Genomic DNA, 21,339 nt, shown 5'->3' with positions numbered 1-21,339 from the left:
TGTAGTTAAAATTAGGTATTTATTTTGTTCCACTCAACTGAGGCAAGACATCCCTGGTTAGAGGTTCGAGGGCACCCAGATCCATGGGAACATGATTCTTTCTAGGGGATAAGGAGAGACAGCAGCTACAAGTCCACAGTGACACACAATCTTGGAGATGCCACCAGACTGCAGACTTCACACTGAAGGAGAGGCTTTTTATTGACAGCCATTCCTTGTATTTAACAGGGTGAAGCAGCGATTGTAAAAGGTAAAAGCTGGCTTCCTCCCAAACTAGTTTCACTGTGGATTAGAGGGCAGCAAGGTCAGTCAAGTCACAACTGCCTAGTTTGAAGCAGACAATCAGTACAAGCAGTACAGCTGTTCCAACTAGTAGACTCTCATTCACATGATTAGCCGAGGTGCACAAAAAGAAAAAGGATCACAGCAAGGACAGGACCAGAGAGGGTGAGTCATGCTGCGAAGCTCGACAGATGCAGGGGACCTGGGAGAACAACGGGGCTTTCTCCAAAGGGCTGCCCCACTGTCTCTTCTCAACCCACTCTAGATCTAGAAAGCTGCCTGCTTGTGCAGGGATCTAACTAGGAACTCTGCTTTCCACTCTTGGAAATCTACAAATCCTTTAAGGTCTTGCTCCCTGGTGATGCAGAGGCGGGGATGGGGGTGGGGGGTTGGGGGCATTGTGGAAGTGGTCAGGGCAGAAGCAGGGGCAGCAGGCACTACACAGCTCGTGTACAGGGAAAGGTTCGTTCACTCTGCTTTGGCAGTGGCTTGTGTTGGGGCAGCAGTCTGTCCCTGGGCAGGCCTGGCTGTGCGTCCTTGGAAGACAGACCCGATGGCAGACACGCAGCTTGGCCCAACCCAGTCTTCTTCAGACTCTGTCTCAAAACCCTTATATCTTATCATAATTCAAAAAATAAAAGACATCCCTACCCCACCCCCTACATCATCCCCAGTCCAAGTGGCTGTATTTAGGGGAAAACTGGCCCTGGGCTGGCAGACAGGCCCCCAAGCAGATCAGATCTTCTAGTACCGATGAGTGCACGGCATTCCAGCCACAATTTCCGACTCGATTCCACAGTGGTCCTGTCCTCTGAGGATTTTGAAGAAGCCTGGAAAGCAGCAGTAAGACTCATTTAGTCTGCCTGGATTCTGACTTTTGCCGACATACCCAGCGTGCATGCTCAGTCGTGTCTGACTCTTTGCAATCCCATGGACTGTAGCCCGCCAAGCTCATCTGTGCATGAGATTTCCCAGGCAACAATACTGGAGTGGGTTGCCATTCCCTTCTCCAAGGGATCTTCCTGACCCAGGGATCAAACCCACATCTCCTGTGTCTCCTGCACCAGTAGGCAAATTCTTTACCACTGAGCCACCTGGGAAGCCACAGACCCACCCCTGAAAAACTGCAGAGTGGAAGTCATGAACCAGCCCCAAAGCTGTCACCAACTGGCACACAAGGTGCTTGGCGGGCTTCCACTTACCCTCCAACCCAGCCCCGTATCAGACTTCTGGACTATATGCTTCCCCTCACCCCCTCCCTGTACCTGTTGCCCTGAGGAACCAGGACAAGCACATGTGGCTCGAGGCCATGCCCCATCCACACACCCTCTTGGGATCAGAGGCTGCCCTTGTGGCAAGGGGAAACACCAGCTCCCCAGCACAGCTGGTGGACACGATGCCCACTCTGCCCTGGCTTGGGCACCCTCTTAGCAGGGACTGCGCTCACCATTGTCACCCCAATCAGTGTTCCAGGAGTTGCCGACCAGCCAGTAGGGGGTGCCGTTCTCCACTCCCCAGCCCAGGATGCGGATGGCGTGGCCTCCCATCATCTCTCCGGTGATGTGCTGGTACACCCCTGCGGGAGGACAAGGCCGTTCAGACAGCCTGGGCACCGCTGGTCTCCCACAGCAGCCCACCCCCTCAGCTGGCAAACCCCACACAGGACAGATGGAGCCAGAGGAAAGGACGGGCCCTGGTGTTCTGTGGGAAGACTCCAGGGACTGCCATAACATCCAGGAATTATCTGAATATATTTTTGAAAGCCCAGCACACTCGAACATGGGGGATAAATATTAAGATGGACTGCAATACAATGTGCTAATGGCTACCTTTTAAGTTAGAAACTCTGATACATTAAAATATCAACAATTATTTGTTTTACATACTAGGACTCCAAGCAATGACTTGTCAAAAGCATTCTGTGACTTAACAGTTTTAAATTGCTTCTCTGGGGCACACCATGCAGACTGGGTACTATGGGAGAGGACTGGGCTGGCAGCTGCAAGTCTGACTGATGGGAAGAGATACCCACTAAGGTGCTCAGAGGACCACCAGGTTACTGATGAATGACTGTCCAATGGGAAATGTGTTCTCTTTTATAACATTGGTGGAAGTTAAGAACTGCCAGGTTTATAATTTTTTTCTCGCCAGGCACCTTGGTCGTCTTCTTTTTTTTTAAATGACTGGAGAGCTTTGAGTTTTTGAACAAGCAGAATACAAAATGAGACAGAAGTCCTCAGCACGGACCGTTTGTCTGGAACGGGGGGTTTCTAAGACAGCCCTTGGGTGGGGACCATCCTGTCCCCTTCCCCCTTTGATGGCCAAAAGTGGCCCAGTCCGAGTCCCCACAGGAAGGTGCTGCCTGTTTCCTCACCCACTGGGGGCTGGGCACAAGGCTAAGACTTTGTCAAGACAAAGATGAAGGAGGAGGTCACTTGGTGCAGACACAGGAAACCTACAGTTACCTGCGGACGTGATGGGGAAGGGATGGAGGTGGAGAGATGGGGCCTGTGGTTCCAGAAGGAGCAGAAAGGAGGAGATGCTTGGGAGGAGCAGGAGTTGGCCACGGACAGGGCGGGCGCGAGGGGCCGAGAGAGTGGCCAGCGGTGTGTGGCACTGCTGGAGGCCCAAAGCCCACCCAGGACATCCTGCCAGCCAGGAACCCATACGTCCCTCCCCGGGTGCCATCAGTGGGGTCGGGGGGATACACACCAGACTTGTAGGTCAGGAAGTCTGAGTACACAGAGAAGGCCCCCTCGACTGGGCCATTTTTGTAGATCTCTGCCATGATCTCCTTCTCACTGCTGGAGATGCTGTAGGAACTGCATCCTGCGAAGAGACCAGCCGAGTGGGGCGGGCGCCTCCAGCAGGGGGTCAGCCACTCCCCGATTCATGGGGTTCCAGCAGGCGGGATCTTGCCATGTGTGTGTGTGCGTGCGTGTGTGTGCGCAGTAAGCATGAGGCCCTAGAAGTAGGGCAGGAGCAGAAGGCTCCTAGGCCAGATTCCTCCCCCATGACTGAGCTGTCTGGTCTCTTCCTTAGACCGAGGGTCTAAGACTCCATTCCCGCTGATTTCAGGGTGGAGACACGCAGAGAACACAGTGTGCTGCTCCCTCCCATCAAAGAGGCATTAACCCCATCGCTTGTCCTGACCTGTGACTCCAGTGCCCTGGCCTCCTCCCTCAGCTTCCCAGGGCCCAGGGGCGGGGGTCGCCCACCCCGCTTACCAAAATGCTTGTCTTCTTTGTAGGACGGGCTGTAGCCGGGCTCACAGGTCTTGCTGCACTTGGGGGTGTCCCCCTCACCGGTGCACGGAGGCCGGGAGCCGTTCACATGGTGCTCACAGGGAGGGATGGAGTACGGTCTGCAACCTGGGGACCAAGGAGAAGGGTGGGTGTCAGCAGGAAGCCCCTCAGAGGCCAGAGAGAAGGATCAGGGCGATAGCTCATGAGAACAGAAGTCACCCAGAGTCTGTGGTGCCAACACTGCCCTCTTCCGGTTGCTGACTCTGTGTACACAGGTCTGCCCTGTCTTCTACCTGAGTTTTCAGCCCAGCGTTCGATGTACCCTCAACCCTGATCTTCACTTTATAGGGGAAAATGAGACCACTATTATTCCTGCTTATAAAATCCATCTGGCTGGATGGGAGCTAAAGGCAGACACTCACCTACATGCGAGTTATAGAGGCCCCCGGACACTAAGCCTTTCTTTGTCCAGAAGTTCCAGGCTCCAGAGGGGAAGCCGCCATTACAGCTGAGAAAAGAGTCACTCATTAAACAGTGTGACAGTTGTTCTGGCTGCTCCCAGACCACCACCCAGTGCACCCATCACCGCCTTCAGCAACTGGCCCATCGGTTCTCCCAGATCCCCCCAATTCCCCAATTCTCCTCCTGATAGTCACTTTCTGCTGGGAATCACCCAGGCTTGCCCACCAAGTACTTTCATAATCAGAAGTACTTTCATAATCATGTGCCCACCAGGAGGCTGTGTCTTCTGTCTGGACAGGGGTTCTCAAAGGGCAGCACAGCTCTGGGGCTATGTTACAAATACCAATTCCACGGATTTCACCTCTGTGGGCTGAGACCTAGGCACTCCCTTTTTCTTTTCACCTCCCAGGTTTTTCTAATCTGCAGCCACATCTGAGAACCACTGTTGCAAAACCAAGGCCAGAACTGGCAGAAAACGGGGAGCTGTGTTCCTAATATGGCTTATTTGGGAACCCATCAACCTCAATTACAGAGAAGGAGACAGGCCCCAGGCTGTTTCCCGAGCAGGAAAGAAGAAGCACAATAAAACCCAGAAACTAAACGGAGAACATCTGTTTCCCCCTATGCCCCAACCCACTCCCAATCCAGCCCTGTGGGCGGCCAGCCTGGTTTCAGGAGTCTCCTAGAAGCAGTCTCTCCCAGGGCCTGCTTCCAGATGCCCTGGGGCCCCATTGTGTCTCAGTAGAGACACCGTCCTGCCCGAGGAGTATCACGCCTGTCCCCTACAGGGAGCCCTCCGGTCCATGTCCACCCACAGGTCTCCTGGGGCAGCTCCCAGGGGCTCTGACTCACCCGTCCCCACACTCGTCGCCACAGCAGGTCAGCATGTCCTCAGCAGACACCTCCACGTTGACACGCCCATTGCTGTGGATGCAGATCCGGTCAGAAATGGCTTCCACAGCCCCGAATGCCTGCAGGAACAAGCCCCATGTGGTGAGCCGCACTCCACGCTGCGGTCCCTCCAGCCCCTACCCAGGAGACCACAGCTGACACCTTGGGCCTTCCTGGTGGCTTGTTTCTCTCAAGGCAGCTGGGGCTCCTGGGGCTCAAGCTGGGCTTTAAAGCAAGAGACCAGTTCACCCCAGACCTCTACCTGAGCATTTGGTTTATTTCTGAAACATGCGGTTTTTGGATTTTTAACACACAAGTATAGCTTGTACAAAGGACAAACACTGTTATGATTCCACTTATATGAGGTACCCAGACTAGTTAATATTATAGGAGCTCCCCCACCCAAAATAAAAAAGTCAGGGGTGGAGTGTATGACTGTTAGCATAACTGATGCCATCTTGGGCCCCTACAGTTTCTCCAGTCCTTTTGCTGATATACCTTGACTGCATGATGCAGTGAATCACTTCTGTGTCATCAAAGGCTTTAGTATTTAACAGATTTTGTTTCATAATCATTAGGACCATGTAGCCTCTACGTTCTGTTAGTCCCCAAACAATAATGAAAACCTTCGCTGATATAATGCCTAGTTACCCATTCATGAATCTTGACTTAAGAATGTACTTCCCATTTTCAAGCTCCTAACTACCCCTCCCCATACCTTAGGTTAGCTATAAACATCCAGAGGCTCCTCAGCCGTGTGGAGTGCAGCTGCAAAGGCTTCTGGATTCTTGTCCCCATTCCCATCCCCTATCCTGATCCTACCCTGTGAGTCACCCTATGATAAACTGATTCACTGATTTAAAGAAAACAGAAAAATCATAGCACAGGGAACTCTACTCAGTGCTCTGTGGTGACCTAAATCAGAAGGAAATCCAAAACACAGGGGATATATGTAGCTGATTCACTTTGCTGTACGGTAGAAACCAACACAATATTGTAAAGCAATTAGTGTGTTCAGTCGTGTCCAACTCCTTGCAACCCCACAGACTGTAGCCCGCCAGGCTCCTCTGTCCTGGGATTTTCCTGTCCCTGGGATTTTCTAGGCAAGAATACTGGAGTGGGTAGCCATATTCTTCTCCAGCAGAGCTTCCCAACCCAGGGATTGAACCTGGGTCTCCCACACTGCAGGCGGATTCTTTACTGTCTGAGCCATCACTCCAAGAAAAATTAAAAGAAAAGAAAAAAGTCATGAGAGACAGAAAGTAGAAGAGTGGTCGCTGGGGACTGGGTGGAGGCGAGCAGGAGTCTGTGTTTTGTGGGGAGTCTCAGCTCTCCAAGGTGATGGGTTCTGTGGACGCAGGTGGTGATGGCTGCACAGCAATGGGAATGAACCCACTGGCTGGCACACTGAATGACTAAGATAGTTACATTTATATCACGTATTTTACCCACACAAACACAGTTAAGACAGCTCATTGATACAGATGCACTGCTACTTCATGAAGCAGTGCGTGCATGCTAAGTCGCTTCAGTTGTGTCCAACCCTGTGCGACCCTTGGACTGTAGCCAGGCAGAGCAGGGGTCAAAGCTAATGGTGTCTGCTGATGGCCCAGGACAGGGTGTTCAATAGAAATCAAAACTGCTTCACTATCCATATGTGGGACATGCCTTGTACAGGACACTCTGACTGTCAATTCTTCCACATGGTCCTGCAATGATTCACGACCACCAGGGATCTTTCTTTTACACTAGGGGAGACTGAGCCTCGAGAAGTTTATGTGACTTGCCTAGACCCAACCTGTCTAACCTTTAATCCCCTGGTTGATCTCACCCTTACCCAGCCCCTCACTCCAACCCTCCCTTCTGGCCAGCAGGGCCTCACCCAGCAGGAACCACAGGATCCCTGGTCTCTGATCTCTTTGATGGTTGGGCAGTTTGGCCACTGTTTCCGCGCATCGAAGCTTTCAGGCAGAACCACACCCGCAGCAAATGCATCTCTGAAAGAAGAAAGGTCTCCATCACAAGCTGTCACCTTACAGTCCACGCCCCCAACCCCTATGGCCTGGGCTGTCACTTTGCAGGGAGAGGTGTGAAGATGTGCGCAGGAGGCCATGTGCAAGGACGTCCCCTTGGAATTTTATTAAATTTTTTTTTTTTTTGCTGCGCCATGCAGCATGCAGGATGTTGGTTCCCCAATGAGGGATTGAAATCATGCCCTCAGCAGTGATAGCATGGAGTCCTAACCTCTGCACTGCCAAGGAACTTCCCACTTGGAGCTTGATAAAAACAAAACTGGGTTCTATTCCTCCAAATAACTTACCATTCTGTATTCTTCTGCCTAAATTTATTTTATGCATATTTTTTTAAGAGTTTCATTCTCAGGGTCCATATAATTACATCTCTTGCTTTCCCCACGCTACCTCGAATCAAACATCTGCCAGATGTTCATCATTTCTTAAACATCTTCACAACTGTGTAATGGTCCCATCACTTAATTATCCCAGCCTCACAGATTTTTCTAATGCTTCCTTCAAAGGAAGTATCTACGTGAAAAATGCAACATTAATAATAAAATGAAGAAAAATAAATCATTAATGGCAGATCACATGGCTTTTTTCGGACTTTCCTTATTCAAGACCATTCAGACCTGGGGCCTCTCCCTCTGCAGCTGGGACACCTGAGCATAGGAGGAAATTCCGGCGCTGGGAACTGGGCCCTGCACCTCAGGCAGGGTCCCAGCAGCTCAGGGTTGGGGCGGGGGGCGGTGCGGGAGAGCGGGGCGGGTGAGGCCTCTGGATGCCAGGGAAGACTTCCTGTCTCCCCCTTTCCCCTGTGCCAAGCATAATCTCTGCTCACATGGCAGCAGTGCTGGTGTAGCCAGGTGCCCTATCCGGGAGTAGGTACTCACCTCTGGGGCAGCTTGGGCCCACCCAGGATGGTGCCACACAACTTCTTCACATAGCTCAAGTCCACGTTGTAGAAGTTGTGTCCAGCCTGGAAAAGAGCCCCACCCAGAGCAGTCACCCTCCAACCTGGGGGGGTTGGAGGTGTGGAATGTGCACTGCTACAGAATGATGTCTCTCCCCCCACAATTCATGTTGAAACCTAACCCCACTGGGATGCTATTACACGGTGGGGGCCTTTAGAGATGATCAGGTCATGAGGGTGTAACCCTCAAGACTGGGACTAGTGCCCTTTTATAAGGAGACCCCAGAGATCAAGCTTGCCCCTCAGGCCAGGTAAGGACACAAGAAGTCACCACTTGCCACCTGGAAAAGGACCCCCACCAGAACCTGGACACGCCAGCACCCTAATCACGGTGTGGTCTCAGCATCAACCCAGCTGTGAATCCACGGGAGCTGGTTTACTCCCCCACGCACCTCCACGTACTTGTACTCACATGCTCACACACACGGACAACACACACACACACACACACACACAAGGAAGGGGACAGGGCAGTGGGCATGGGCCTAAGCAAGTCAGGACCATGAATCAGACCAACTGTCCAGGACACACCAGCCCGTGGGCCACAGCTGCAGCCCCTCCCTCAGGAGTCAGAACGCACAGAAGGGGCCCCCAGCCCACCTTCCAAGTGGTGTTCTGCTTGTTAACGAAGTCGACCAGCTCATCGGACAGAGGTGGGAAATGCAGACTGCTCCGGGCACTGGTCAGCACAAGCAGGCAACTGAGCGTGGCCAAGAGCTGCCACATTTTGGAAACTGGATCGGAGACTCACCTGGAGAGGAGAGGACACAAGACATCAGTATGTTTCTTCCTTCAGTTCGAGTGCTCGACACACACAAGGCGTCACCTCAGGATGCACTGTTCTGGGGGCCTCGTCCCATCCTCTCTCCGCCGTCTGCCCCCTCATGCTCCTTGGTTTCCCCTTCCAGAAGCAGGGTGTCGGCAGAGTGCCTGCAGGGACCTTGGCACCCACAGGCTCTCATGCCTTGTCTCAGAGTCCCAGCCCAGGCCCACAGCACACAGGACTGCACGATGGACTGAATGTTTGTGTCCCTCACCCACGAATTCAAGTAGCACTCCTACCCCAGAAGGTGATGGTGTTAGGAGGTGGGGCCTGTGGGGGAATGATGAGGTCATGAGGGTGAAGCCCCGATGAGTGGGATTAGTGCCCTGATTATAAAAAAGACCCTACAGAGCTCCCTTGCCTCTTCCTCCATGTGAGGACACAAGGGCAGTCTGACCAGGCAGGGCGTCCTCAGTGGACCACCCTGGCCCCTGATCTTGGACTCCCAGTCTCCAGAACTGACAGCAGTAAGTTTGTTTGGAAGCCACTGTCTGTGGCACTCTGCTGCAGCTGCCTGAACGGCTAGGAGAGACCGTGTGGTCCAGGAACACAAGACAGCAAGCCAAGGAAGGGCTGTGCCATGCGGATAAAGCCCCACTGATGTGGGCAGGAGACCATGTCACTTAGTCTCCAAAGCTGCTGCAGGGCCAGGCAAGGGCTCACGGTCTGAAATGGTGCTGGTCACCGCATGGTTTGTGAACCAGCTATCTCATGAGCTATTAGGTTGGGGCAAAGGCAGCCTGCTGTCTGTCAGAACCCGCCCCAGGGCCCAGGTGACAAGCAGTGCCAACAAGTCCATCCCAAACAAACAGATAAAACCAAATCTTCACGCAAAGTCAAGTCCATTGCCCCTGCTGCTATGGCCAACCTGCCTCTCCATGCACTACTGGAACAAAGTTTGGGACTTTTCTCAAGTTTGAGCTCCCAAAGAGTAAAACACCTTTCCCTGTGATCACGTCTCAACTGGAAGCCCAGTGAGAGAGAAAAAATGAAACTGAAGATAAATCTCACGAGCCACATTTTGAACACCAGACAAGCAAACACAAGTCCACCTCCAGCTCCGCATGCCTTTCTCAAGAGCTGGGAACCAGAGCTGGTTTGGCCGGTGGCACAGGTCTCCTGGGACTGTCTGTGGTTTTTCCAGTCAGACAAGGACTCTGCTTCAGAGATGGGGCTCCTGAGAAGGCGAGCATCCCACTACCACTATGGCCTTAGATCCTGGACTGGCCTGCAGGTCAAGAGACAGGCAAGTTCTAGCTAGGCCTCTGAGTCACACTCTTAGGCAAGAGGCTCTGATGAAAGCAAGAAATATGATCCGGTGCCACAGTACCACCGGGCCTGGGAAGATGCCCTCTCAGTGAGTGAGTGAGTCTGTGTGTGTGTATGTGCGTGCGCGTGTGTGCACTGGGGACCCTCCTGTTCCTGACCTCAGGAGCTGGTCACTGTGTCACCTCCTCAGGTCACAGGCTGCTGTGAGTGGTACAGGAAGATGACGTGGGTGACAGCATGGAACATGCTGCCTCCCACACAGTGAATTATATTTAAGCAAAAAAAAAAAATCTATATTTATCTGTTGCCTAAGCAACAAGCCACTGGGAAGAATCCATGTGTGAGGACAGCCAGGCAGTTCTAGAAAACAGCAGTGATGGAGGCCTGAACCCCTGGGGTGGCAAAGGTATGATGAACCCCAGGTGATGCCAGCACAGGAAGGGTTCCATCAACACAACAGGCCACTTGGAGGCACAGCCTATGTGTGGCAGAAGCCGGGGAGGAAACGCAGATCTCGGTGGATGGTGTTTGCACAACTGGTTGTGCATTTAGAAAAAGGAAAAAAAACAAGACTGAATCTTTACCCTCAAGTTCTTACATACACACAAAAAATGCTACATGGAACAAAGATCTTGCATAAAAATACAGAAGTTGTATGAGAAAATAAGCACACTTAAAAAAAAATTATATTGGGACTACCCTGGTGGCTCAGGGATAAGGAATCCACCTGCCAATGCAGGAGACGCAGGTTCAATCCCCGATTCGGGAAGATCCCATACGCCGCAGAGCAACCAAGCCCGTGTGTCACTATTGTGCCTTTGCTCTAGAGCCTGGGGGAACTGCAAATACTGAGCCCATGTGCCACAACTAGAGAGTAGCCCCTGCTTGCCAAAACAAGAGAAAGCCCGTGCGCAGCAAAGAAGACCCAGCAGAGCCAAAAATAAAATAATCTTTAAGATTATTAAAACAAACAAACATAACACTGGAGTGAGGAATGCCTAAGATTGACATAAAACAGACCCCTTAAGGGGAAAATGTTTGATTACATGAAAGTAAAGCCTCCCTTCTAGAAAAACACAATATTCAAAGTGACAGACAAAAAACAGCCCTTACATATACTTAAGGCTTTGTTTCCCTAATAGGCAAAGGACCCCAAATCAGAATAGAAACAGCATAATAGAAAAATAGCCAAAGGATATACACAGTATATGTACAGAAAAAGAGCTACAGAAGGCCAACAGATATTTAAAGATGCTCATCGAAGAGGTATTTATCTTCCACCACACTGGCAGAAGCTGCAGGGTTTGATCATTTTCCGCCTAAGGTTAGAGGTGGGGAACCAGACACTGCTGCTGCTGCTGTTTACCCATCAGTAGGTCCCGCCCAGCCTCTATCAGCTCTTCAATCCACATACCCTTTGACTCAGCAATCTGACCTTTAGAAATGTATCCCACAAGCCTCAAAATGCAAAGACACCGGTACACGGGTATTCACCAAACATTCTTGGTGTTCACAAAAGACCAGAAAGAAACCATCTATAACCGTAACTGTTAAGTTGTGGTAAATGGTTAAATAATGAAATACAAAAGCAGCCACTAAGAAATGAACTTGTGGAAGTAAACCACATGGTACTACTAATAATATATATATATATATCTATATATATACACACACACATACAGTAAGTGAAAGAAAGCAAAGGAGCAGATGAGTCATGGCAAGTGTGAGCCCTCAACCCGCATACATGTTTATTCTTGTCATTACATGCAAAACGTAAAGAAAACCATACACAAGTCACACGTAACTGCTGATGTTCACTATACGTGTGCATGCTCAGTTGCGTCCAACTTGAGACCCCATCGACTGTAGCCTGCCAGGCTCCTCTGTCCATGGGATTCTTAGGCAAGAATACTGGAGTCTGTTGCCATTTCCTCCTCCAAGGGATCTTCCCAATCCAAGGATCAAACCCACGGCTCCCAGGTCTCCAGCACTGGCAGGCAGATTCCTTATCACTGAGCCACCCAGGAAGCCCATGTTCACTACATAGCCTTCCCTCTTTTTTTATTTTTTTTCTGGAATGAACATGCTATATTCTAAGTTTTGTTTCTGTAGGAAGAATAATATTGGTGCTACCAAAGACCAAAAGCCACCCAACTGAAAGAATGTGTGTTCTGATGAGGCCCGAGATGCATTTCCAGTCAGAGGCCTTCTCTCAAGTGACTTTCTGCTCAAAATGCTTACCCTTCCCATATTCAGTGACTCATAGGAAGGCTGCTGCTCACATGACCCCGAGTCAGGGAGCCTCCAAACTGTTAGGAAATATTTCACTGTACACGCATGTGCCAGGAGGGACAAAGGAGCTCTCCAGGGCTTCTTTTAAAAAGGCTTCTGAGCAGAGAAGAAGAGGATTCCTATCGACACTCGGACTTAACACTTGTCATCTCAACACTGCCCTGAGAAGATGGGTGTGCTCCCTGCATACAGACCCACCCCTGCAGCTGGAGGCCAGGCTGATAGGCCCATCAGAGTCATAGCTGGAAGGGTCACCACCCTTAGCCCTCACCACACCCTGTCCAGGTCACAGGAACACAGCTGGGTCCCCAGGAAACCAGAGGCCATCTACATGAATGCTCCCTGTGTGTCGAACCGGAGTGTCCCCAGGACGCTTGTGGGCTTAGCCGGCTGCTCAGTGTGCAGAATGGGGTGCTTCCATGCAACCTGGATCACACGTAAGATTTCTCTGGTTTCCTGGTGGCAGGGAACGTGGGCAGCTCCCAGCCTGAGCCTGGGATACCACCCCGCTTTCCTGCTCTATGGGTCCTACTCCATGGCTCCTATCAACTGTTCTCCCAGCTCAACCCCGGCCTCAGTAAGAACCAGACCTGCAAACCTGGGGATTGCGGCAAAGCATGAACCACTGCCCAAACTCGCCCACTGGGGCTGCAGCATCACATGAGAGCATCTGGTTAGGGTTCAAGGATGAGCTCCAGGCGTGTAGTCTGGAGACCTAGATTCCACTTACTTCCTAACTGTGCACTGCCTTCACTGAGCCTCAGTCTCACCATCTGTAAAACGGGGCTAATGACTACTGGTGTCCTCCAGTGGAAGTCCAGAGTGAGAGGAGGGTGCCTGCCACAGTCAGAAGGCAACAAAGCCTTCTCCCTCTTCTCTTCTCTCCTTTCCCCATTCACAACCCAGGCCAGACAAGCCCAGTTCGCACAAACCCACCCACCTACCTCCACGTCACAAAGAGCCCGAAATTAAAACAGGTGTTAACTCCAGCTGACCTCCCAATGGGCCTCCCTTTCTGAGGGTCTGGAAGCTACTGAGATCCCAGAGAATATGGAGTCAAGTTTCTCCTCCCAAGGGGACAGACCGATGTCCAGGGCAGTGGCAACTACATTCCAGGGGGGTGCCAACCTCCACAGGCATCGTGAACACGGGACAAACTACGCACAGCTTGGAGGCCCAAGCTGTGCTGTTAGCCAGTGTCACGGCCTCAGCACGAAACACAGCCAGTTTTCACTTTCCCTCTTTCGGGCAAACATTTCCCTTTTCTCATTTTGTGGGGGTATTTTTTCCCCCTTAAAAACCAAACCGGGGAGAAAGAAGAGAAAGTCCTTACTGTGAGGGAAGAGGGCCCCCATACAGGATTACGACACCTGCGGAGTCACCAGACCCCGTCAGGGTGTGGACGGAGCAGGAGCAGCTGTGGGCAGAGTTCCAGTCCTTGGTCAGCTGACTTCCTGGGAAGACAGATCATGGGCTCCTCTACGCCCTCTGGCCCTTTTCCAAGCTAATCTCTAGCATTTAAAAATATGGGCTGTCTCATGTCTTTCCGCGCCAGACCCCTAGAGCACTTTTGTGTCCAGCCTCCCCTGAGAGCACAGCTGCTCGCCACACCTCCCTGCAAGCCAGCTATGGGCTCCGTGGACTTTGGGGCTCAGGAAGGAAGGGACTGAACACAGGAGTCCTGACATCCCAGGGACATAATTTTTTATTTATTTTTTCATTTAGTTTTATTTTTGTTGCTGTTGAAATGTATGAAGTCATTTATTTATGATTACAGCTGTGCAAACAGCTGGGCAAATAGCCGCCCCAGGGCTTACAGACGCACCCTCTGCCCTGGGTGCCTCCATGAGAATGCGGACCTGGTGGAGTTGGAGGCTCACAAAAATGCTGATAGAACACAGGCCTTTAGGACAAGAGCCCAAGCTCGATTTTTTAAACAGCTTTCTTATGTGGTTAAGAGCCTTCTGCAGACTGGATTCTAAATCCTAAGGAGACAGGACATATATACCTGAAATTTCCAAATTGGCCACCTGCAATCCACTGGCTAACCCAGAAGAAGATGGAGGCATGTCCAACCAGCCTTTCATCTGGTCCTGTGCTCTTCCTTATCCATTGCTGTTGTTTAGTCTCTAAGTCGTGTCTGACTCTTTGCAAGCCCAAGGACTGTAGCCCGCCAGGCTTCTCTGTCCACGGGTTTCCCAGGCAAGAATACTGGAGTGGGTTGCCATTTCCTTCTCCAGGGGATCTTCCCAACCCGGGGATCGAACCCCTGTCTCCTGCATTAGCAGGCAGATTCTTTACCACTGAGCCACCAGGGAAGCCCCCTATCCATTGCTGTCACTCAAATACTGTTGACAGTTGGCTTTCACAGTTGGCTCAAAAGAACTGAGTGCCTACATTCTGCCAACAGCTACAAACTGAGGCTGTTTCTTATGCAGCAGAGTGGCTCTAGGTAGGGGTAAGGTGGAAGGTTTGGAGGGTTGTGAACATTCAGTGGGACCATGTTAGAACTTGTGTTTCTTTCTCTGCCGCAAACACTACTCTTGCCTCTTGCTGTCGCCATGAGCACTTGTGCCCTTGAAGCTGGGGCCATTTCAGGGCACCCACACAACACCAGGCACCCCTTCGTGTCCCCTGGACACCAGCTGCTCACCGACACCTCCATGCTGGAGCAGCACAAGCACTTTGACCACAAATGGGCTCTGACTGAACTGAAGGACACCTGGGACCCCTGCTCTTTGAATCTGAATCACAGCCTTGATGTGGTCTTTCTGTTTGATGTCTTGGTTCCTAACGGAAATGTGCTTAGCTGCTTTGAATTCAAACTGGAGCTCGGTAACAACCTAGAAGGGAGGGATGGGCAGTGGGAGGGAGGTTCAAGTGGGAAGGGACATGGGTAAACCTATGGCTGATTCATGCTGATGTTTGGTAGAAACCAACACAATACAGTAAAGCAATCATCCTTCAAGTAAAAATAAATACATTAAAAAAAAAAAGCAAGCAAAAAGGGCTGCTGCCGGTCTTCATCCTCACAGAGCTAAAGAGACAGATAGCCAGACACGAGCTGGTTTTATCTGGTTCCTAGAGCCAGGTCCCCTGTAGCTGAATGCCCCCAAGCAAGTGCTGTGAGACCCAGGAGAGGCATCTATCACATCACTGCAGGCTCCACAGGATCCAGGAGCCGTGAGAGGGATCCCACCACCCTCACCCACCTAAACTCTTTAGGACACTCATGGGGACTCTCCCTGCTCCCCATCTGCCAATCGTCTGCCCAGAATGAGTGACTAATTCCCACCAAGTTTGGCAGTGTGGCTTCCTCAAGCTGCTCTCCCCGGGTGCTTGGAAATCGTAAGGCTGCAGTGCCCACAAATGGAACATCACTTAACATACTATTGACCAAAGACGTATTATGGTCACAGGCATCAGTTTCTGCAAAAATTCCCCAGTCAATAATGTGTTAAGATCAGTCACAGCAGATCATACCTTACAAAAAGAAGAAAAATACTAGCCTAGGGCTAAAAAGGGCTTTCCAGGTGGCTCAATATTAAAGAATCCACTCACCAATGCAGGAGACGCAGGTTCGATTCCTGTGTTAGGAAGACCCCTGGAGGAGGAAATGGCAACCCACTCCACTACTTTTGCCCGGGAAATCCCACGGACAGAGTAGCCTGGTGGGCTAGAGTCCATGAGGTTGCAAAGAGTTTGGACATGAGTGAGCCACTAACCAACAGGCCTAAAAAAATGGGCCCCCAGGAAGGTCCTTGGCAGTCAAAACATGTTGTGTTTTTGAAAAGCAAGACCATTTGGGCAAGCTTCTGGAAAGCTGCAGAAGCTTTCGGTTGCCAGCTTGCTCCCAGACTCAGACGCTGACTTACTGAGATGCTGAAGGTGTCACCTCGTCCCGACTCGGTCTCGGTTACTGAAACGGACATGCTGCCTGGATTCTGAAGGACCCTTAGGCTACTTTATAAAAGCTTTCAGAAATCCTTGAAGATTCAAATGAGATTAGTGTTCCAAGCCTCTCCAGCCAGCAGGAACACAGCAGCTCCCTAAATTAATTCGAGGCTAGATTACATCCCCCTGCTGGCTGGGCACTGGGTGCGCAGAAACATAAGCAGATACAAAAGCAGGCAGCAGAAAGGCCTCACCTCTCTTATGTGGTCCTGGTTTCCTTCCTTGGGGCCCTGAGAAGACACATGCCCCTCCTCAGGGTGCTGCGTGGCTCGAAGCAGACAGCCCCTACAGCCACCTGGGGAAACAGCTTCTCAGGGACCAGGAGGACAAACACATCTCCCTGTGCACAGGCCCGTTAACTCCTCCCTCCCCAAGGTAATTCCTTCTGTCCTCAAACGTACCCCAACGGGCGGTGGGGGCGGAATCAAGATCTTCCTCAAATGCTGGTTTGTGTGTGTGCATGCATGCTCAGGCGCTCAACTGTGCTCGACTCTTTGTGACTCCATGGACTGTAGCCCACCAAGCTCCTCTGTCCATGGGATTCTCCAGGCCAGAATACTGGAGTGGGTTGCCATTTCCTCCTCCAGATCTTTCTGACCCAGGGAACAAACCAGTGTCTCCTGCATCGACGAGTGGATTCTTTACGACTGCACCACCAGGTAAGCCCAAATGATGGTTTATTTTGCTCTTAACCACCAGAACATAGCACCCTCTAAATATCTGCAGAGTTAAGTAGAGGCAGAAGGGGCGGAGGCTGAAGGCTCCCAGTGGATGTGTGACAAGGCCTCAACCCTGGAGTAACCTCTAGGTTAACCTCGCCTTCCCAGGTCTTATACAAGCCCAGAAGCCATGGGACTTGTTTGTTTCAATGAACACATCTTGCCCAACTCCAGGTCAGCAGGTCATGCAGAAGCCCAGCCTCGCTGGGTCTCCTGGCAGAATAGCTGCTCTCACTCTGCTCTATACAGAGTCCTTTCACTACCTAGATATTTGTCCCATTCTCCTTCCCATACCCTTGCTGGTAATTCTAGGTTATCCTGATGGCCACACTGAGTGACTTACTGGCCAGGTAAGAGACATGTAACCACAGTCAGACTGCAGGCACATCCCTCCTAGCACCCAGCATTCATAACACAGTAATGCTGGAAAATGACCCCTGGTCCTGATGAAGGCTTTTGTTTTCCAGGTGAGGGGACCTGGGGCTTGAGAAAAGACCAAGGGCAAGCTCTGGATGGTGTACCTGGACAGGGACAGAACTGCCAAGAAATTGAATTGTAGAGATTTCTCCACAATCATCTGGGTGACCCACCCCTCCATCATGTCACAAACCTGTAGGTGCCTCAGTTTTCTCATCTGTAAAGTGGAAGATTCAGACTGCCATTACCCCGAACCCACACGTGTTCTCAAATTTAAAAAAACCAAAGAATATTATCTAATTGAAGACAAGTCTGGATGCCTAGGTTAGGATCAAAAGAAACCTTCTTAAGTTTCAGCTGTTGACAGACTAAAACCCACAAATTACCACTGATCAACAACAAAAATAGAAAAACCTCATCAACAATTTCCTAGGGCAAAGAATTAAACTGGAATTCCCAACCATGCCAATTAAAACAAGGACAGCTTTTCAAACACATCAGATGGGCAGAAATTAAAGTCTGGTAATACCTAGTGATGGTAGATATGAGGAACAAGAACCCTCAAGGCCCTGAGAATATCTGTTGGTGAAACCTCAGTGGCCAGCACTGACATCTATAAAATGGATGGTGCACACACCTTAGGACCGAGCACCTTCCTGACTTCTGCTTCTCCCTTAGAGAAACCCTTGCAACTGTCTGAGAGACAGGATACTGTAGCCTTGTGAGGACAATGAAAAAGCAAAACCCACCTAACTGTGCATTTAAAATGAATGAACTGGATCTGTATGTATCAATGTAAATCAATTTCACAGACACCAGCGGAAAAGGATACATGCAGTATAATTAAAGTCGTGCATTTCAATAACATTATTCATAAATTGATACAGATACAAGGATTAAAAGAACAATAAAGGGATTAAAAAAAAATCATGCAGGAAAATTAGAAAGAGAAGAGCAGGGACATCCCTGGCAGTCCAGTGGTTAAGACTTCGCCTTCCAATGCAAGGAGGTAGGGATTTGAGATCCTCGATTGGTTGGGGAGCTAAGATCCCACATATCTAAGTGGCCCAAAAGCCAAAGCATAAAACAGAAGCAATGTTGTCACAAATTTAATAAAGACTTTAAAAATGGTCCACATCAAAGAAAAAAAAAGAGAGAGAGGAGAGAAAGCAGATAGGAGTTACAATGTCCCTTAGGAACTAGACACAGACTTGCAGAAAAGAAGCTGAAAGCTGCTGCCTGCAGAGGGGGGCTGTGACCAGGAGGGAAGGCTCTGACTCCACCACCTACCCTCCTCCCCACCCAGACACACAAGGCTGAGACAAGGAAGCTGTGGGTGCTGCAGAAAGCAGGTGGGGATGAGGCTTGGGCTTTAAAAAGGGACTGAAGTCTAAGTATTTAATGGTATTTGATCCCTAGATCCCCCTCTTACCCAAACTAGGGTGGAAAGTGAACATACCAGCCATGGAGGGACTCAGGAGTCATTTCTCAAGCACCTGGCTTAAGCAGCTCTGGAGTGGGCCCTGAGTGTTAACCAAGAAAGATGAAGACCCAGGGCACTGAGTGTAAACCAAGAAAAATGAAGACCCAGGATCAGGGGCAGTGACAACTGCCTCCTAATACCCAGCGAGTCCAACACACACCTGCATGTTGCTCAAGTAGATCCATCAACCTACTGTCAACCCCGACCACCCTACACACGAGACTGAACTGTATCAAGGTGCCCGATCTCAATGCTCCTTGACCTACAAAAATTGCCATTTCACACAGTTCAACCTCGCATATTTCCAATACTTTCCTTCTGCCAAACTGTCAAAAACAAACAGCAGACATTGTGGGTTCTCATTCCAAAACATTTCAGTCCTTCTCTGCCAAGTACAAGGATATTCAACACAATCACAACTGATCACCACATTTAAGAAAACCACCCAACCGACATTCCAAGGTTCACCTGGAAGCACTCTTCCTTCACTCCCCAATGCAACTGCCAGTGGTAACAAAAGAAATCTTAAGCCCTAAAATGCATGCAACTTCCTACTCCCAACTCCCAGGGCCAGCAGCTGGAGAAAGAACCAATCCATAAGGAGGGCCTCGGCTCAAGCTGCTGAGTCAGCAACACCCACGCAGGTGCCTCCTGGAGACAAAGGGCTTCCACCCTCACTACCTGACCAGTTCAGAAAAAGGGCTGTCCTGACCCAGCCGCAGCGGAGGTAATTGGAGTCAGGGCTCTTGTCTGGTCCCAGTTGCCTCCCCCTGGGCCTGTGAAGCCTCCAGATGAGGGATCTGCACCTTCCACTTGGCAGCACCCCAGCTCTAGGACAGATGCCCCTAAGAGGTCTGAGTGAATCCAGGGCACCTTCAACTCTCTTTGGGAAAGCCACACAGGGTGGGGCGGCCCAACCTCTTTCTCCACAAAGCTTAAAGGTCACCATTACCAGTGCCAACAGGAAACAATCTTTCATGAAGTTAACAACGTTATGAGAGAAGAAAAGGAAAGTAGCCTTTAACCAAACCAGACACACCGCTAAGGCTCTTTGTCTTATCACCCTGCATCTAAAGATTCAACTAGATGAATGTAGCTTAGCAGATATGCCCCTGGTGAAGGTGCCTGAAGGGCAGTTTTTCCAAGGTAACCAAAGGTGCTACGTCTCCCTTTGAACCCCATGCCCCTCCAACTGGGTATGAGTCTCAGTCAGGTAGAGGGATATGGGGCCTATCCTTCTGCCTGTGCTTGCCTGTGGGCTTCCTCAGTGCCTGGGGAAGGGGTTGACCAAATCCAATTCACATCTACCACAACGGCCTGGCTGACTCTCAAATTCAGTCACCCCACAATGCTCCCTCTCCCAGACCTCCAGAGTCATCAGCTGCGGGGCAGGCGATGCCCCAGGGACTCTGCCCTGCCCCTCCGCTCCCACAGCACCCTGGGCCCAAGCCTGACTCCCTTCCTTAGCAGTGCAGGGTTGGGGCCGGCATTCCACTCCCCTCACAATCCCAGAGAAGGGGCTGGCACCCTGGGCCCTAAAGTCTGCTCTCCTCCCCTCTCCTTAGCTTCTCTTCCATCTGTGGATTTAACTCTTCCTGTGGGTCCCACCCCACTCCACCCAGTTCCAGGTTCCTGTTTCCCAGTTTCTGTCTTCTGGGGTCCCTGGAATTGTATGACTGTGTGCAGAAAGTTGCCCAGGAAAATCATTTACAAAAAGAAAACAACTATGACAGATGCTGATAGTATTGACTATCAACTCAGTGATCTGCTGTGGAAATTGAGGACCAGAAGCTCACAAGGGGCTGGGGAGCCAGGCTGAGGTCGGAAGTCAGCGGGGATCCAGGCCAAGCTCTTCCTCGCAGACTCCTCCCTCGGGTCCGCCGGCAAACTCCCCGCCTCCGGCTCTGGAGACGGCGGACCGTGGGGTCGGGTGACCCGGCCCGGGGTCCGAACAGCGCCCGAACTGGGCACGAGCCTCCCGGCCAGACTGGCAGTGCAATCCGGCCGCCCGCGCGTAGAGCTTGCTTTTCTCATCACAACCACGTCCGGGAGGGTGCGATGCCGCTCGGTTCGCCCGGCTGCGACTCCCGGAGGGTCCCCGCTTCCATCGTCCCGGGACATCGGCTTCCTCATCCCGTCGCCCGCCCGCACTCACCGCGCTCCGCCGCCGCCGCCGCCGCCGCCGCCGAGGGCCTGGGCCTGCAGCCTGAGTGTCCGGGCAGCCGCTGATGCTGGTGCCTGAGCAGCTGCAGTAGCTTCCCGCAGCCGCCCCCGCGCTAAGTACAGCGCCGGACCCCGCCCCGAGTCCGGCTGACTCATCACGTGACCACCCATGCCCCGCCCTACCGGATCGTCACGTGACCTCCCGCGCCCAGCTTCGCTGGGGTTCTACTTTGACCGGCGCCCTCTAGGCGCCGGCTCATCGCAGGGCCCAGGAGCAGTGTTTCTGATTTCCTCCTACCTATCCCCGGCGCCCTGGGACCCTTGCAGAGAAGAGGGCTGCAGGCGGCCCTC

At 51.4% G+C, this 21,339-nt stretch overlaps 1 protein-coding gene and 1 long non-coding RNA gene across 4 annotated transcripts; one reads left to right on the top strand and one right to left on the bottom strand.

Moving 5' to 3' along the window:
- CTSB (cathepsin B) lies at positions 1-21,122 on the bottom strand. Of its 3 annotated transcripts, none has more exons than XM_081495575.1 (10): positions 20,981-21,122; positions 8,469-8,619; positions 7,789-7,874; positions 6,763-6,877; positions 4,842-4,960; positions 3,950-4,035; positions 3,510-3,653; positions 2,995-3,111; positions 1,730-1,858; positions 1-1,112 (listed from the first exon to the last, which is right to left on the bottom strand). In XM_081495575.1, exons 2-10 carry the CDS (start codon positions 8,592-8,594, stop codon positions 1,027-1,029), a joined length of 1,008 nt encoding a protein of 335 aa, XP_081351701.1. In that variant the 5' UTR covers positions 8,595-8,619; positions 20,981-21,122; the 3' UTR covers positions 1-1,026. The 3 variants fall into 3 exon arrangements, with proteins under 3 accessions (XP_081351701.1, XP_081351702.1, XP_081351703.1); XM_081495576.1 differs by lacking the exon at positions 20,981-21,122 and adding an exon at positions 13,586-13,813; XM_081495577.1 differs by lacking the exons at positions 4,842-4,960; positions 7,789-7,874; positions 8,469-8,619; positions 20,981-21,122 and having other exon boundaries at positions 6,763-6,836.
- On the top strand, positions 13,953-21,057 carry LOC145508423 (uncharacterized). The gene is made up of 2 exons (XR_014055453.1): positions 13,953-15,923; positions 18,060-21,057. It is a non-coding gene; the product is annotated as an uncharacterized LOC145508423 (long non-coding RNA).
- Positions 21,123-21,339: the final 217 nt, after the last annotated feature.

Source organism: Giraffa tippelskirchi, chromosome 1 (assembly GCF_054371585.1).
Source record: "Giraffa tippelskirchi isolate mGirTip1 chromosome 1, T2T-mGirTip1v1.2.pri, whole genome shotgun sequence".
Taxonomy (NCBI): Eukaryota; Metazoa; Chordata; class Mammalia; order Artiodactyla; family Giraffidae; genus Giraffa; species Giraffa tippelskirchi.
This window is presented reverse-complemented; position numbering and strand designations above follow the sequence as displayed.